The 17,585-nt window shown below is 35.2% G+C and overlaps 1 protein-coding gene across 5 annotated transcripts in view; it reads left to right on the plus strand.

The window, feature by feature from the left end:
• The window catches only part of RIC-3 (RIC3 acetylcholine receptor chaperone), a 52,626-nt gene that overhangs the window by 20,879 nt on the left and 14,162 nt on the right, over positions 1-17,585 (plus strand). For 4 of the 5 annotated variants that reach the window (XM_068764020.1, XM_068764021.1, XM_068764019.1 and 1 more), the window contains 3 exons: positions 13,071-13,208; positions 14,989-15,094; positions 15,764-15,784. In XM_068764020.1, coding sequence (XP_068620121.1) covers positions 13,071-13,208; positions 14,989-15,094; positions 15,764-15,784 — 265 coding nt within the window. The remainder of the gene's footprint in view (positions 1-13,070; positions 13,209-14,988; positions 15,095-15,763; positions 15,785-17,585) is intronic. The other variant, XM_068764018.1, reaches the window with a different exon arrangement.

The raw sequence follows: 17,585 nt of genomic DNA on the forward strand, positions 1-17,585 counted from the left end.
CTCTATTACTATAACTCGATTTCGGCTTGTCGTTGATTTATGGGACACTATATATCTGAGGAGACATTCGTAATAATTCCTAACTTAGTCGCAGCTTGCAGCTAAAGGACTCACATATAACCCGTAAGTACTAAAATTGCTTATAATGTGTGGAATAATAAACGTTTTAAATAACTTTGTTTGTTTTAATGTCTCTGTGTGTATTATAAATATGACAAAACTACAGGTAAGTTTAAATAAGTTGATGTGATTAGTGAATGGTTCCTGGTAAACTTGATGGTAAGGTGAATGCTTCAAATTGTCGCCATAATTACAGCATCCAGGGACCTCCTGACCCTTATTATGTTGCCAGTCTACTTTGGTGATGGATAGGCCTCTTAGTCGTCACTCGTGAACCTTTCGGTCCCAACGGCCTGCAACTGCAAAAGCCTTTATGCCTTGCAAAAGAGCAATTCTTTGAGCCTTCTTATAAGGCTCATCGTAAGCGACCACGTCTCGGATTCTTATGTCTGTATGTAAATATTCAAGTGTGGGATATGATTTGAAAACAAAATTCGAAGCAAACCTCATTTAAATATTAAATTATCATCCTAAGACACAGATACGTTACTCTGTTCATAGACTCTTTTATACTATGTTGTCATCTTCAACGAAAAGTTAACATAATTAAAAAATATGCTAAATTAAAATATAATCTAAACCACATAAATACTGTAATGAAAAGGTAAGGTAAATTTGTTTATAAAATGTTAAATTATTTATTTATTCTTCCATATCAATTTCATTCCTTCAAAGTAATCCCGTCAGATAAAACGCACCTTTACTCGCTTTTGGCAGTCCTCGAAACTGTTTGAAAGTCTTTTTCCAGTATAGTCTTGAAGGTCTTCAATTTATCTTCTCAATCATATCAAAACGGCGTTCCCGCTTTAGCTTTTTGAGTTTGCTGAATGGCTAGAAGTCGCACGGAACCTAATCAGGCGAATACGGGAGTAGGAGTAGTAGGAGGGCGGAACTATACGAGTAACATCAATACAACAACACATCATAAAGTCGAAACATTTGAAAACATCTCGTGTGACTCGGAGATAGTTAAACCTTTTGACAAACAGACGCTTGGCTAATGTTATAGACAGTCCTAACAAGCTAGGAGAAAAGAAATACTATCTTCATAAATCCTGGGAGTTATAAATAACAATTTCACCATAATTTTTGATCATAGTACTATATATTGTATTTGTTTCAGATATATTCCTTTACTAACTGTTTCTTTAGCTAAAACTAAGTATCTTAAAAGTCTTCTTATTTTCTGCGTACAAGATCCTAACATACTTTTATAAAAGCCTATTCTTTTGTTTCTTTTTTTTAAATGTACACGCGTAATCTAGTTTTAAGGTTATGTTTGAAATGTTATCATGGAGAAAACATAATTTTGTATATGACTTGCATTTACTGTTGATTATTAAACCGAAGCGGTTGTCTTCGATTGGTTGAACGTGCAAGTTTTTTATATATTGGATATATATTGGAAAAATATTATTACGAATTATTTACCTCAACTGTTTCTTTGTTAATCAAGTACATCGATTTGTGTATGATACCTTCTTTTATCTATTTTTCTTTCTCTTGTATCTTCATGTATAATAAAATTTATAGGTATCTGTATATCTATCTATATCTATGTACAACTAAATAAAGATGGATGTAAAGTTTAAAATTAATATATTATTTACTCATACAGCGTAGTTATGTAACTGGCAACACACTAAATTTGCTCTGAAAATAGTGACTATGACATCATGCGTGTAGCAGTTGATTCTTTTATCAAAATTATGGTATGGTACAAGTGACAAATGGTAAGCGATTCTTTGATAGTTTCACACTGGCGTTATTTTTTTTAATGGTCAAATATTTAAATCACAAGAATCCTTGGCGGTGATGTCGTCTGATTATTTTGTAAGTGTATATGTATATATCTATATTAAATTTAATAAAAACATGTGTTGTTGTGGAGTTTCTTCCTTCTTCTCCACAACTATAACATATTGTGAAGCAGAGTTATGTTAAATTAGATAAAAAAATAAGTAGACGATCAATAAGAGTTCTGTTAAAAGTTCCAATCATGAAATAATGTGTTTTATCTGTATCTTTTTAAAAGAAAAAATTGTATCTAATGAATCAGAGTTCGGCACGCCCTTGGAGTTAGCTGCAACACATGTGTTCAGTCATTTGAACGCTTGGCAGTGTTGTTGGATTAATTAGTTAGTGTCAGTATGGAACATTTAGTTCCACGCTATTTCGTTCAATGTCATAAGTGTGACGTCATAGCGCTGACAATATATCGAATTTTACTAATGATAGGTTACAAGCTGTTTATGTGTACACACACAAAACTGTAACATAACTAATTAATGGATTCAGGCGTTATTTTGCGGAAGTCCATCCTAAGTAAGAAAATGACTAATATATAGCTACTTCCGCCATGCAGCAGTAGTCGTGCAATAAAGTGCACCGCCCGCCAGCCCGCTGATAAATGCGCATACCACCGTTAAATCACTCAACACGTTTTTCACCCCTCCACGGGGCATCTTCAGGAGTGATGTTACACCGATTAGTGCCAAACACGGAGTCTGTGGTAGTTGTGTAATTCGCATTGTTTGCCGCATGCGCATTTATCAGCGGGCGGTGCACTTTATTGCACGACTACTGCTGCATGGCGGAAGTAGCTATATATTGGTCCTTTTCTTACTGTAACATAACGACAGGGACGGCTTAACCTATAGTGGAGGGTGTGCAATACACTCGTGCGCCGCCGTCTCAGTGGGCGTCTATAGGCAGCGAAACAGAAATTCGGTATATTTCCCTTCTATTTAGCTGTCCATAAAACTTTAAACACAAGACGAAACATAAACTATCGCGGTTCGCTGCTTAGTTTCGCAACAGAGATGTGCTACAGGCATAAAAACAATGAGTGTTAATCTGCCGTCATAAAAAGAAAGGCCGTAACTAATACCATACTGTAAGCTATACCTACTTATAAAATAGCTTGTTGGAATATGAAAAAACTTTCTTGTTACGACGGCAAAGCTAAGTTATAGCCGCGGGGTTGGGTGGGGTCAGGCCTAGGGTGCGCCAGGGTTTCATTGCACACGGGCGCTACACGAGCTAGAGCCGCCCTTTTATAACAAAAGTATAAAAGATATCCGCAATTCACTATCGGGACTTCACTGCCAGTGTCTTGAACATAGGAGTCACTCAGTAACCAACTTGTTTAATTTGTTTAAAAAGGATTCATATATTATTAATTATCATTTACATATATAAGGTAATTAAAATAAAAAAATACAAATAAAAAATATCACGCGCCGGCGCGAGACCGGCATTGCGGAAGGAATTCTCTCTATCAGTGCCGGGTCTTGCTTTTTTGACACGTGGCGGATTCTTTCATACTCATATTGTAGGCGCAATGTAAAAAAAATTATAAAAGGTAACTAAAAATAGTTTTTTTTTTTAATTCGCCAACGACATTTGAACGTTCAAGCGCAGTACAGAAAAATTAATATACTTCGCGATATATAAACTAAGAGAGGGAAGGTATAAGATATCTTTTGGAACTTTATTATATATGTGTACAACTATACCCGTGTAGGTTTTGTAAACTTTTTGAAGGCATTACGGCGTTACGAGTTTTTTTTTAATTTCTTGTATTTACTTAAAGAGAGTTTATCTTTCATTTTATTTTTAAAGTCACAAAAAGGCACTAGAGGGTAGGTCGGTGTACGGATAAAATAATGTATTAATTGAACTCAATGCAGGTTAGTTCGATAGTTGCTCCTCAAGGGAGCGCCACTGTCTAATTAAGACTCAACCTTTTGACTAAGAAATTATTGAAAGAATGCACAAAGACTTTGGGGCATATTTTAATAAGATGTCATATAAAACTCTCATTTAGATAATAATAATAAATTTTATTTCCTAATCCAGTGAGTCCATATAATATAAGTAAGTAACAAAATTTACTTATAATAAGAAAAGGTACTAATATATAGCTACTTCCGTCATGCAGCAGTAGTCGTGCAATGAAGTGCACCGCTCGCCAGCCCGTTGATAAACGCGCAGTCTCTGTGACACAGAGGGACTCTGTGTTTGGCACTAATCGGTGTAACATTACTCCTGCCCCGTGGAGGGGTGAAACACGTGTAGAGTGATAAAACGGTGTTAGATGTGTAATTCGCATTGTTTGCCGCACGCGCATTTATCAGCGGGCTGGCGGGCGGTGCACTCTATTGCACGACTACTGCTGCATAGCAGAAGTAGCTATATATTGGTCCTTTTCTTACTTAGGATGGACTTCCGCAAAATAACGCTTGAATCCATTAGAAATTTACTTAAAGGCTATATTAGTTATGGATTAGTATGTCATACAATTTAACTGTAACACTTATTTTAAAAACGTCGCTTAATATGAAAACTTACTTAAGATAATTTTCTCTTAAATAAATATAAATCAATTTTAATAATTACTTTTGTACAATTTTCACTTACTCTTCAAGCAGTGATGATGATAGTTATGGGTGTAGCATCAGGTAGAAGTGTACATCTAGGAGTAACAGAGACAATAAAACTTGCAGAGCAAAAGATGCAAGTCATAAACGAGTTACTAAGTCTGTGGTAGATAAAACAAATCTGTGATATCTTGGGAATGCAGACGATGTAAGAGGAAGACAGAATGTAATACAAAGTATGTAAAGAGTAACAGATATTGTAGAGAACGAAAGAAAATATGAAGCACGAAAAATAAAAATCAAGACTGTAAAAATTACTTTTGTAAATTAAGTCCTTATTCTACATGTAGATGTGACCTGAATAGATTCACATCTCACACTCTGTTTGACACTTGATGTAACATTACTCCTGAAAATGCCCTGTGGAGGGGTGAAACACGTTGAGTGATTTAACGATGGTAGTTGTGTGATTCGCATTGTTTGCCGCATGCGCATTTATCAGCGGGCCTATTTGATGTAATTGATGTTGTGCTGTGTTCATCGAAATTTAGCCCGTGGAAACAGAGGTCCACAGACTAAAAGTTTTACGTTGGGGTTCGTACCTCAGGTACGACGAAGACGTCTACACGCGGAGGACTATAACCGTGTAGGTGTATAGTGTAATGAGTGGGGTGTTGAGTATGTTGCACGAAGCGAGGATTATTCGGAGGTCGGGAGAGACACGGGCCTCTCCGGACCGCCCTCGCTTGAACGCGGGTTAGGTTAGGTCGATCAGCGGGCTGGCGGGCGGTGCACTTAATTGCACGACTACTGCTGCATAGCGGAAGTAGCTATATATTGGTCCTTTTCTTACTTAGATTCACATCTGTCAAGTCTTATAAACACAAAGCGTACTATGAATTTAAACTTACGTATTTGCAAAATATAATCAATAGTTTCTTATTTCATATTTCGTACACATAATTGAAACTAACAACCTTGTAGAATTTGTCGGCGGAATTAGCATTACAAATGCACTGAGGCGACGAACTAGCGTAGTCACTCGTATTCTGTTATCACAATACTTCCTGCGCGCAGTACACTTTTGTTGAAAATGTACAATTTTGTATTTTTAAATTTAGAATAGTTTTAATGACAGTTACGTGAATAATTGGCAGTAAGACCTTTTTTGATTAAATATATTAAATAAAATAGCAAATATTAAGATAAAATATTACTAATCAAAAATTGAGTCTATATTTAAAAAAATTAATGCTTTTTTGTTAGTTAATATTGAATATATATACAAAAGAGTTATTTGATTTATAATTAATAAATCAATACGAACTGCCGATGGCTTTAATCAAGATAGGGTATTTCATCATTACAAATTTATGGATTTCAGCACTTCTAGATGGCGTATTCCATGATCATAAAATGGTGGATAAGGGCGTCACTAGATCGGATATTCCATCATCGCAAAATGGTAGATTTGGACATCACAAAATGACTGATTTCAGTGTTACAAGATGACGTATTCCATCATCACAAAATGGCAGATTTTGGCAACCTGAGACAGCGTATTCTATCATCACAAAATGTCGTATTCTATCATCACAAAATAGCGAATTATATTATCACAAATTGGCGTATTATATCATCACAAAATAGCGTATTATATCATCACAAATTGGCGTATTCTATTATCACAAAATGGTGTATTCTATAATCACAAAATGGTGTATTCTATCAACAAAAATGGTGTATTCAAACATCACAAAATGATGTATTCTATCAACGCAAAATGGCGTATTCTATCATCACGAAATGGTGTATTCTATCATTACAAAATGGTGTAGTCTATCAACAAAAAGTGGCTTATTATCATCCCAAATTGGCGTATTTCATCACAAAATGGTGTATTCAATCATCACGAAATGGTGTATTCTATCAACACAAAATGGTGTATTCAATCATCACAAAATGATGTATTCTATCAACATAAAATGGCGTATTCTCTTATTACTAAATGGTGCATTCTATGAATACATAATGACGGATTTGGGCATCACAAAATGGCATAATCTTGTATCACAAAATGGCGTATTCCACCATCACCAAATGGCAGTTTTGAGTATTGCAAGATGACATAATCCGTCTTAACAAGATGGCGGATCCCAATATCATAACACAAGACTGGATATGAAATTACAAAATGTCGAAATCGGCCATCATAAGATATTGGTTTCGACATTTTATTTTACATTGTTGATTTATTACTTGGAATGTACACTAATCTTACTAAATGACTAAATTACTTCAGAAAAAACACTTTTGCAATTCAAACTACATGGCAAGATGGCTTGCAGTTCAGAAAGTTAGTGTGATGGTATATTACAGAGAATTCTATACATAATGTAATAAATTTGAAATTTAAAAAATACTAAAAGATTAAAAACGGGAACATTGGCTGAAACTATTAGAAAAACGGGTCAGATCATGTCTTATCTATATCGAGTCTTGTTAATAAAAATGTCTTATGTAAGAAGTATTATTTTTATTTTCTCCTTTACCACGCGTGGATGTTACATTTCGGGTATAAATAATTTCTCTCATTTTTTACATCTTCAACCAAAATCTTTTATCTTTATGTTATTTATTTATCCTGTATTATCTTTGCTTCTTATATCACAGCATATTTATCAAGTACTAAGTATTTATAGAGTTTTAAAATCCATTCCTATCGTTTTGAAATACAAACAGAGGCTCATATCACCAATATTTTTTTGGGAATTTTTGTAATGATAGATTCATATAGCTATCTCACAAGTCTTACAGTAGGATGTCTCTGTCGCACGAAGTACAACTGCCAAAACGTCACATTAGTAGTGTGGGACAGAGATAGTGCTCTACGAAGACGAAATTAGCCGATTGTCTCTTTCCAAAGGTCGATGTGCAATATTTATTGCCGGGTATTGTACTCGTTCAATAATCGTTTCAAATCACTTATTAATCTTTTAGATTTTTTCTTTTTTTGGCCTCTGCTATTGTGGACCTCTCATTTCACCCCCTATTTTATTGGGAACAGGGATGTACTTTCTTTATTAGATTTTTCATTTCCTTTTTATGTTTTTCATGCAACAATTCAGTCAATTTTTCTCTTTCGCTCTAATATACTTTCGTTCATCCTAAATTACTACAGTTTAGTTTATTTATACGATTTATATATAATTGACAGCTTTTTAGTTAATTTTACATCTTATAACTATTTTCAATATTAGTATTTAGATATTTAATTTATTTCTATTATAATTTTGTATAGCACTGTCTATCTTATAGTCTTTTAGGTTACGAATAAATTCAATTATCAACAAAGAGATGCAAAGTACCAATCATCATTGCAATCAATCAATGTAACTAAAACATCAGTATAAGTGTTTGTCTGTGTGATCTTATACTGTTAGGGAAGGATATTACTTAGATAATTGATTTTAATATCGAATGCAGTCGCGTATGTACACGCTCCGGTGAGAATTTAGTGTATATATATGCTTATCACGCAGTATCAAGTTGCATTACACAAATATAAGTATTCCGGTTTGATAGGCGCTTCACTTAAACTTTCTTAACTTGATGTAGTATAACATGTTATGGGCAATTTCTTTCGAAAGAAATCCACGCATGATGTTTAATTCAAATTTATATTGATTTTAAAACTACCCGCAGTATACTAGACTAATAGCCAAAGTATTAATTAGTTATACAAATACATTTTAAATTCTTGATAACATAGGTTAAGATATATTGAAAAGTTGGAGACGAAAGAAAGCAATCGACATAGTTCAGCGTGTTACCAAAATTGAAGTAGCAGAAGCCATCACACTGGGTAAAACAGACGGCAATTTTTTTATTGGATCTCTTTTTTTGCTTTACCATGGTAAAGCAATCCTCTCGTATCCTTCGTAATATCTTCAATATCTTTTTCTTCTTTTTTCGTTCTCAATACCTTACATTACTTTTCTTACCTGAGGATTCCATAGCCTTGGCCATTAGAGCCTTAAAGTTCTGCAGACCGTAGACCGGCAAGCTTAGCGTTGGACATCCACAGGGGAGAAAACTATTAAGATCCATGGAAGAAATTGATTACTGGCTGCTTTCTACAGGTTTCTCTCTCTGGTGATATCCTGGCGTTCTTCGTCGCTCTCAATGGGGACATTGATTAAATTCCTCTTTGAGAACGAGGGGGAACGCCGTTCCTCTCCCCCCTCTTCATGTCATCATCGTCGTCTTCCCCTCGTCATCTCAAATCTATGGCACCGCTAATCGGGTCCCAGTTGGGCGCCAATAACCACGCACTCATCATAGTAATACTCACGACACAGGCGCCCGCGTGCAAGCGAGGGCGGTCAAGGTCTTCCTGCATTGCTCCCAATCGCCAAGTAGTTCAGGCTTCGCAAAACTAACACTACACTACAGTGACAATACTATACACCTACAGGGATATAGTCCCTCTTCGTGCGTACGTCTTCGTTGTAACTGAGATACCATCTGCCAGCAGAATAACTTTTGGCTCCGGACCTCCTGTTTCCGCGGGCTTAATATCGATGAAGCTGCACATAACCTAAGCCAGTTAACAACATGTCTATCACATTAAACACTCTCTTCTGATATTTGATCAGTCATTTGGCTAAGACCAAATCTCTTGATCGTAACTTATTTTATAAATACAATTAAGTATGTCCATATTATCATCATCTTTGTCAGATGATAGACCGCCTCGGCAAAGGGAAACCCCTCCCCCCCCGTCCTCAAAGATTGCTATAACAGCTGGTCTTGTGCTGCCCATGTCTGGACGAAAATTTACACGAACGGAATCATATCATCGGTCCATCTGGTGGTGGACCTATCCATGCGGCATCTACTCGTGGTCGCCACTTGAGAACTTTCCGGGCTCCGCCTATTGCCACTTCAAATGAGCAAATCTTGAAACTACGTCATTCCTTTATGTACGACTATATTATTATTATTTTTTCACTTATTGTATAATGCTTATTTATTTGATCTGACAATTGAATACAGGTGTAGAACGTGTTAACAAAGCGATCCCGTTTCTCGTCGTCCTTGAAGTGTCCTGTCTACAATTACGTCTGGATCGTACTAGATTTACATGTTTATGATTAGATATCACTTTTTTAAATATAATAAATCATATTTACTCTATGAATAATGTAAATGACACTATCCTTAATGGAATGATTGTCGTTATAGTCTTGTCCACTGTTGGATATAGGCCGCCAACATACTTTTTTTTGTTTTTATATGACCCTCGTTTTTTAAACGGTTTTATTTAGTTCGACCCGTACGGAATTTGTTTATTTGGGTCAAAATTAGAAATTGAAATTTAAGCACCTTCCCGTTGTCAGATTGATCTGAAATTTGGTACACACATTTAATTTAGATGACAATACAATATAATAAAATTAATAACATTATAAATATAAGATGGCCGCTGATACAAAATGGCGGATTACATATTTTTCCTTAACCCCCTCAATATGGGTATCAAATGAAAGTACATAATCATCGTGTTTTACTAGTGTAGCCCACACTAGTAAAACACGATGATTATGTCAAAATTTAAAATTCAAGATGGACGCCGTTCCAAAATGGCGGACTAGGTACATATTGTTCCACAGCCACCACAATATGGGTATCAAAAAACCGTTCAACTTAAAAGTTTTTTAAATGTATTTATAGAGAAACTCTTGTCTCTAATGCCACGTATGCATATTCAGGTGAATTTTCTTTTAATTTCGTTATTTCCTATTTTCTTTTTATTCCATTAGTCCTTTACAATATCTGTCGATGCCTCGTTGATTTCCAAGAGAACCTTTTTTTTATTATTCTAAAAGGCTTTTTTATTATATTTGAGGGATCTCTCGTTACCCGTATTATATTGTTGGGATAGAGACGTTACATTTACGTGTATTAAAATATTTTCAGGGGGTAGTTCAATTTTTTCAAAATTTCTTCTCATGAAGAACACAAGTGATCATTAAGCGAGAAAAAGACCAATATTTAGCCACTTCCGCACAGAGACTCTGTGTTTGGCACTAATCGGTGTAACATAACTCCTAAAGATGCCCCGTGGAGGGGTGAAACACGTGTGGATTAATTTGGTGGTGGCGGATGTGTGATTCGCATTGTTTGCTGCATACGCATTTATCAGCGGGCTGGCGGGCGGTGCATTTAATTGCACGACTACCACTGCATGTGCGGAAGTGGCTAAATATTGGTCATTTTCTTACTTAGGATGGACTTCCGCGAGGTAACGCCTTATTCCATTAAATACAAGTGATCATTGTTAATTATCCTGTGGATAATCAATATGATTTTAAGTGAATATTGCAAACTGCAAGAAAGATTTCGCATGGCCTTGATAATGATGTCGAATGATGTAGATACTAATTCTAAAGATATTAGTTGTACCATCTCCCGAGAATCGAACCTATAGGTAGCCAATAATCCACCACTGCGCGTTCTATTCCACCGGAAGTGACGGTGTATCGTAAAATTCGGAACCGGCCAGTGTTTACGATCGTGCTCCGGAGTCACCCGGTCGCCTGCCGCTCGGTGCGATTTCGATCAATTTAAAAATATAATTATAAATAGTCCAGTTTCGTGCCAGTGCGTAGTGCGCCGACATGTCAATGGAGGATATTTCGAAAAAGGTTTTATATATTTTTATTTTTCTGACCAAAAATTTTAACATAATAGACATATACCAACGTTTATACTAATTACGTGAAATACATAGTAATTACGAAAAAATTAAGTCTAAACGAATGTAGTATGTCCGTGATGAAAGCGATTTTTGAACCAATTTACCACAAGAGTTCGTGTATTGTAAGATTACAAAGGATAATGGTCATACGATTTTGGCAATTCCTAACTGTTTCGTAAGGTGTTGAGGATTTTCATGAGAGTTTTTATATATCATCTCTATTCACCGCATAAAAATACTTCTAATTTCCCGGGGGCTTTCACCAATTTGCGACTCTAGAATATATATACACCAATACCTCGCTTCGCGTCATTTCGTTTTGCGTTTTATTTTTTCGAAGTTGCGTCGCTGCTTAATTAGTACTAATTTTCACTGTGCGTCGTTAGATTTTCGAGGTTGCGTTGTTTTGGGTCCGAGTCTTTAATTTTTTTTTTTAAATTTTCTTTTTTTTTTCTAAAAGATAGCAAAACTTGTTTCTAATTGCGCCATGCCATCAAAACTCGGGGATTCTCTTTACTAAAACTAAAAATCGACGCAATTTTAATAGATTTATTTTCACTTTGTTTTGCTAATTTTGGAGTTCAGTTTCAATTACGTTACAAAATATGTAGATATTATCCTAATATATTTATTGGCAGAGTTATATTAATTTTGTTTTTTAAATGTTTACTTTGTTCAATTTTCTTTTTAAAAAGTAGTATTTTCGTAACCCTGGAACGTATCTTCGATCTTTACATGGTTTGCTATAGAAAATCTTAATTCACTATGCGTGGTGTTTTTTTGGAACGTAACCACGTCGCAAAGTGAGTTATTGGTGTATTTTGATTACATTTTTATTTTCTTTCTTTCTTTTACTTATCTTTTTTACTTATCTTTCTTATCTTTTTTTTAGTTTTATACGCGTCATGTTAATATTCCCTGAGATGTATAAATATTCACGTAACTTTATGAAAACAAACTCCGATACGTTTCCGCCTCCGTGTACAACCTATTTAACAAAACAAATATTTAAATGTATATCGAATACATTTATCGAGAGTCACAACTATCCTTCTAAGAGAGGCATATGGCTCGCGAGCCGCAGGTTGGTAATTATATCTGTAGCATCCGGCCAAGCAGAAGTTTTGTCCTCCTGGACGTCCTTGTATCGGAATGATAAGCGGGTATTATCAGTGACAGCCTTGTGAGAGCCTAGCCTTTTCATAGAAGGTTCTTTAAAGAGATCTAAAAGCTCGATGGCCTTCCAATCCGGTAAAATAGTAGTAAGTAGCATCCCGAGTCGAAGCTCCCCTGGGAACCCCCGAGCTTTTCTACCTTAAAAGATGTCTTGGCTAGGCGAACTCTCTGCTCTGTCACTTCAAACCCGCGAAGTCTGCAAGTGCCATTTAGACAGTAGTGACAGTACAGTCCAAAAAAAGTAATTACATTCGTAGCGATTTTTAAAATTATTTATCCAGAGATAGTGGGGTGTCCTTTGGCCATCGAAGGAATTCATTTAAAAAAATATCTTCGCTGATACTAGCATTGTTCAGAAATACACCTATCCCCCGATTTACATGGTACTTGTTTTACACGTTTTCGCTTTAACACGGTTTTCCAAATAAGTTACAGCAAATACTAAGTGATATCCGTATATTTGCTATCTGATTTCAATTTGACATACCTTCTCCGTGCTATTTTCATCTCTTTCTGCCACGATAAGTCTGGATTTTGTAACCTTAATTTTGATATGATTTCATGTTCTTTATTTAAATTTGTGTTACACAATATAGTTCATAGTTCTTATACTTTATATGTATTTGCAGCCTCCTCCGATACCGGGTATGCGTCCACCGCTGGGATCCCCCGGCGGTCCGGTTCCGGCGCCCAAATCCTCAATGGGCTTCGTGATGCCGATCTACACCATCTGCATTATCGTGTTCTTCGTCTATACTCTCAGTAAGGTAATTAATTTTCTTATCTTTACTTTATCTAAGATCTCTTCTGATATTTCATCATCATTATCATGATTTAAATCATAGGATGTTCACTGTCTTACTTCCCCTGTTATTGGTGGACGGTGACAAAATTTTCTTAATAATTTATTTATTTCTAAGAAAGAAAAGGACCAATATGTTGATACTTCCGTCAATGCAGTAGTATTCGTGCAATTAAGTGACACAGTCTTTGTGTTTAGCACTAATCGATGTAACATTACTCCTGAAGATGCCCCGTGGAGGGGTGAAACACGTGTTGAGTGATTTAACGGTGGTAGTTGTGTAATTCGCATTGTTTGCCGCATGCGCATTTATGAGATGGCTGGCGGGCGGTGCACTTTATTGCACGACTACTACTGCATTGGCAGAAGTAGCTATATATATGGTCCTTTTCTTACTTAGGATGGACTTCCGCAAAATAACAACTAATGGAAGTTGTTTATTTCATCACTATTTTATCCGTCTAAATATCTTTCACTCATTCATCTGTTTTTGCTATTACATTCTCTTCCACTCTTTTCCATACCTTATCACCTTTCATGCGTCGCCTATCTTCCTTCGACTTTCCTCCAACATACTGCTTTATATATGCCCACTGTTGGACTTTTACTTTCAATAAGAACCATTGAAATCAGTCTATATCGTCTTCCTAACCAAGGTCGTATGTCCACTATGTGGGCGAATACCCTAAACTGCGTTTGCTGGGCTGTAATCTCTACTCCAGAACTTTAAGGCTTCAGCGGCGGTCTATTCTACGTGCGATATAACCTATCCATTGACACTTGCCAATCCTATGCTATGTTATTGGTGATGAATAATTTTATAGTTTTAATGTTATAGTTTTTAAAATGAAGAAGAATCTAGATTATTTTTTAAACCGTACCCTCAATGGACTGACAGAGGTGAAGGGCACCGTGAGTGAACTACGTTTTGGACTTAATCATATAGCAAGGGTGTCCGAAAATGCCTGTCAAGGAGACAAGTATAAACTTTGATGAATTTAGCTGAGTAACATCACGTAACAGAATAGTTGAATACATGTCTCATTTGTCGTCAATTATTATACGAAACACCTTACACTAAAATCAATAGTTTGAAATAATAAATAACTTAATGATTATATAGAAAGAAAATGCGTTTATTTTTAATTTCAGTTTTCTTCATATTAAATTTAAATATAGTTTACTATCTGTCTCTTCTGAACTTGTACTGCAAGAAATTATCAGCCTTTTGCATCCCTATAGATAAAAATAATTAATATGATGCAATTCTTAACAATCATATCATACAGGATGATTGTAAATAAGTGTAAAAACATTAAAACATTTTGCTGATAATTCTATACATTGAACCATATATAGCTTTTACGTACCTATTACTATTTGTACTGTATACGATAAAATCTAAACGATGCAAAAAAGTGAGAGGTAGAGTAATAAAAGAAATAAAAGGTGAAGAAAAATCTATGAAAAAGAAATAAGCAATAATAATTGTAAAAAAGCGGTCCAGGGGGAAATGGTGAAAGAAAAGAGACGATGCATGAGTGGTAATGGAATGTAAAGGAATGAAAGATTATTTGAGGGAATATAGAAGAACGAGTGAGAGAAATTGAGAAGAAAGAAAGAAGAGCGAGAAAAGATAGGAAGTGTAATTATCTCTCCGTACCAAAGACATGGGAATGTACGAGAGACACCCAATAACAGGGACCATTAGAAAAATCATTCAAACCCATTTGCTGTGTCCCCAGATCTTGTTCAAGCGCACAGGGTCACCCTACGAGAGCATCCCACCAGATCCACAGTTCAGGAGGCGGGTCTTCCGTGACGATTCCAGATCTTCGCCGGACAAGTTAGGTGAGATATATATATTATGTTTGGTGTATGTTATTACGTAGTTTACAACGGATGCCATTTATATAGCATTGATCTTGTTATATCCTGTAGCAGGAATGTTTTCCCTTGTACCCTTAGGTAAACATTCATAGAACTGAACTATGATAAAATTGTTAATTTTATCTACCCGTTATCTGAAAAAAGTATGAATATATAGGATATATAATATATAAGAATGCGAAATAAATTTTATGATCGATAAATACCTACCGATAAATTTGCCGCATGTATCGTTAAACGCGCGAAATGTAAAGCGGACTGTCAAACGTACGAAGTTCATGGTGCACTGTCAAAAGCGCAAACTTTATAGGGAACTGTCAAATGTGCGAACTTTATAGTGAACTGTCATAAGCGCGAACTTCATAGCGAACTGTCAAAGACGCGTTTCAACTTTTCCTTCTGCTAGGTATTAGCAAAGTTATATAAAGATAAATAAAATCGGTAAAGTCGTTTCCAAGTTTTGACGTGACCAAGAGAAATAGATATTCATTTTTAGACATCAACTCTATAAGGAGTTTATTGCGTAAGGATAATTATAGAAAACAAAAAAAAAATAATGTAAAACTAACTCATCAAATATTTTCAATAATTTAAATTACCCTATGATTGTTTTATGTCTCGCAAATACAGGACCGAAAGAGAGAGATGCAAGTGAGTATAAATCGATGACGCAATGTATTTTATTTTTAATTAATATTTTATGGATATTCATGAAGGAAACGCGGTAGTCTAGCGTTATCGATATTCAAATTTTTCGAACGTTCTTTCATAAAATTAGTAACGTAAATATTGCAGATATTACCGTTATGTATTATTTTATATCATACGATATCAAATATATATATATGTATATGTGTCGGAACTAAGTAGTTTCGACAGATGACGCTAATTGCTTCCCGCATAAAGGTATAAAAGGGACACCGCGTGGTAAAATCGACATTAACAAAAATACAAAGACTGACAAAACGTCACATAGGTAGTGTGGGACAGAGATAGTGCTCTACGAAGACGAAATTAGCCGATTGTCTCTTTCGAAAGGTCGATGTGCAATATTTATCGCGGGGTACTGTAAGTTATAACGAGTGACTAGTTTTATATTTTACGACTAAAATTTTTCGTGTATACCTACGTCGTAAGAGTAGTTATGACGTCACATTTACGACGTTAATATGAGTATACGGGCGTAGGGGACGTGGAGCTGGAGGCGCTTCGAGCCCGGCTCGCTGAGACCGAGCGCGCCATGCAAAGGATCGTGGGGGAGCTGGCGCGCCGCGACGCGGTATTGCCCTTTGTGTTGGACTGTTTGCCAAATGTTTGGCGCATCTTTTGAACGAACTCTACACAAGCTAGCATACACACTTAATGAACGAATTTAACTGTTGAAAAATAATCGTAACCAAAATTTTCAACTACCCTCAAATCGTATAAATTGACGAAAAGTATGAAAAACAAGAATTCTATTCGATAACGTTCAAATTTTTAAATATCGAAAATCATTTCGAATTTTTCATCTACCCTCAATTGACAATCGGACATTTTCATTCATTCATTTGTTATCAGTAACAATGTTGGCTATAATTAATATTTTTCAAAGTAAAAAAAATATTGTACAGTTAATTTCAATTTATTAACTACCCTCATTAATATAAAAAAAACTATTTTAATCTATACCTATTTAACACAATTTTAAATATTGTGTAGATGTATAGACGTAATATTATAGACATTCAGAGTTTTATGCAAATTTAAAGATATCGAAAAGTCACTGAAATAACTCAAAGACAGTAATTTTGAATTTCGAATTAATTTTAAATTAAATTAGAAATAAATCCAAATAAACATACATATATTTTTAACTAAATATTTTCGACGGTAGTTAGAATAATTACTAGTCTAGACATTTGCGGAGACAATCCAACACGAAACAAGGGCTTCGTTCAAATATGCGTGCTGTGTATTTAGATTTTGATAATATAGTGGCTTGCGGCATGGTGGCGGATTAGCCCTTTTACCCCTGGGCTGGTGTTTCTGGTAGCTGGCGCTGATCTTGAGCTATCCCATATTACCAGGAAATATGTGTTCTAAATATGAAATGGTGTTCTAAATATGAAATTAAAAGTATTTATAGTCCCTTGACTGTACAGGGCTGCCCAAAATCAACGCCAGACTCCGTAACAGGACCAAAATGATTGCGTTTTGACGAATGTAGAATGTAAAAGTTATTTTGCAAGGTATTCCTAAAATACATCGAAATGTATCCTTGTAAATTAATATCGGAATGTCAGAGTATTTTTTTTTAATTCCTTACCACCCAATCTAATCATTTAACTACCCACCTTTTAATATTGTAAAAAGTACTATATAAAATTGATTAGTATTATTATTTATTTTATTATAACAAAGTAGTAGTATAAATTTAAAAATTAACCAATATAAATATTAAACTTTATTT

This window comes from Battus philenor, unplaced genomic scaffold (genome assembly GCF_028537555.1).
Source record: "Battus philenor isolate CCGP_79_NKW_IND1 unplaced genomic scaffold, ilBatPhil1.0.hap1 SCAF_19, whole genome shotgun sequence".
In the NCBI taxonomy this organism is placed as follows: domain Eukaryota; kingdom Metazoa; phylum Arthropoda; class Insecta; order Lepidoptera; family Papilionidae; genus Battus; species Battus philenor.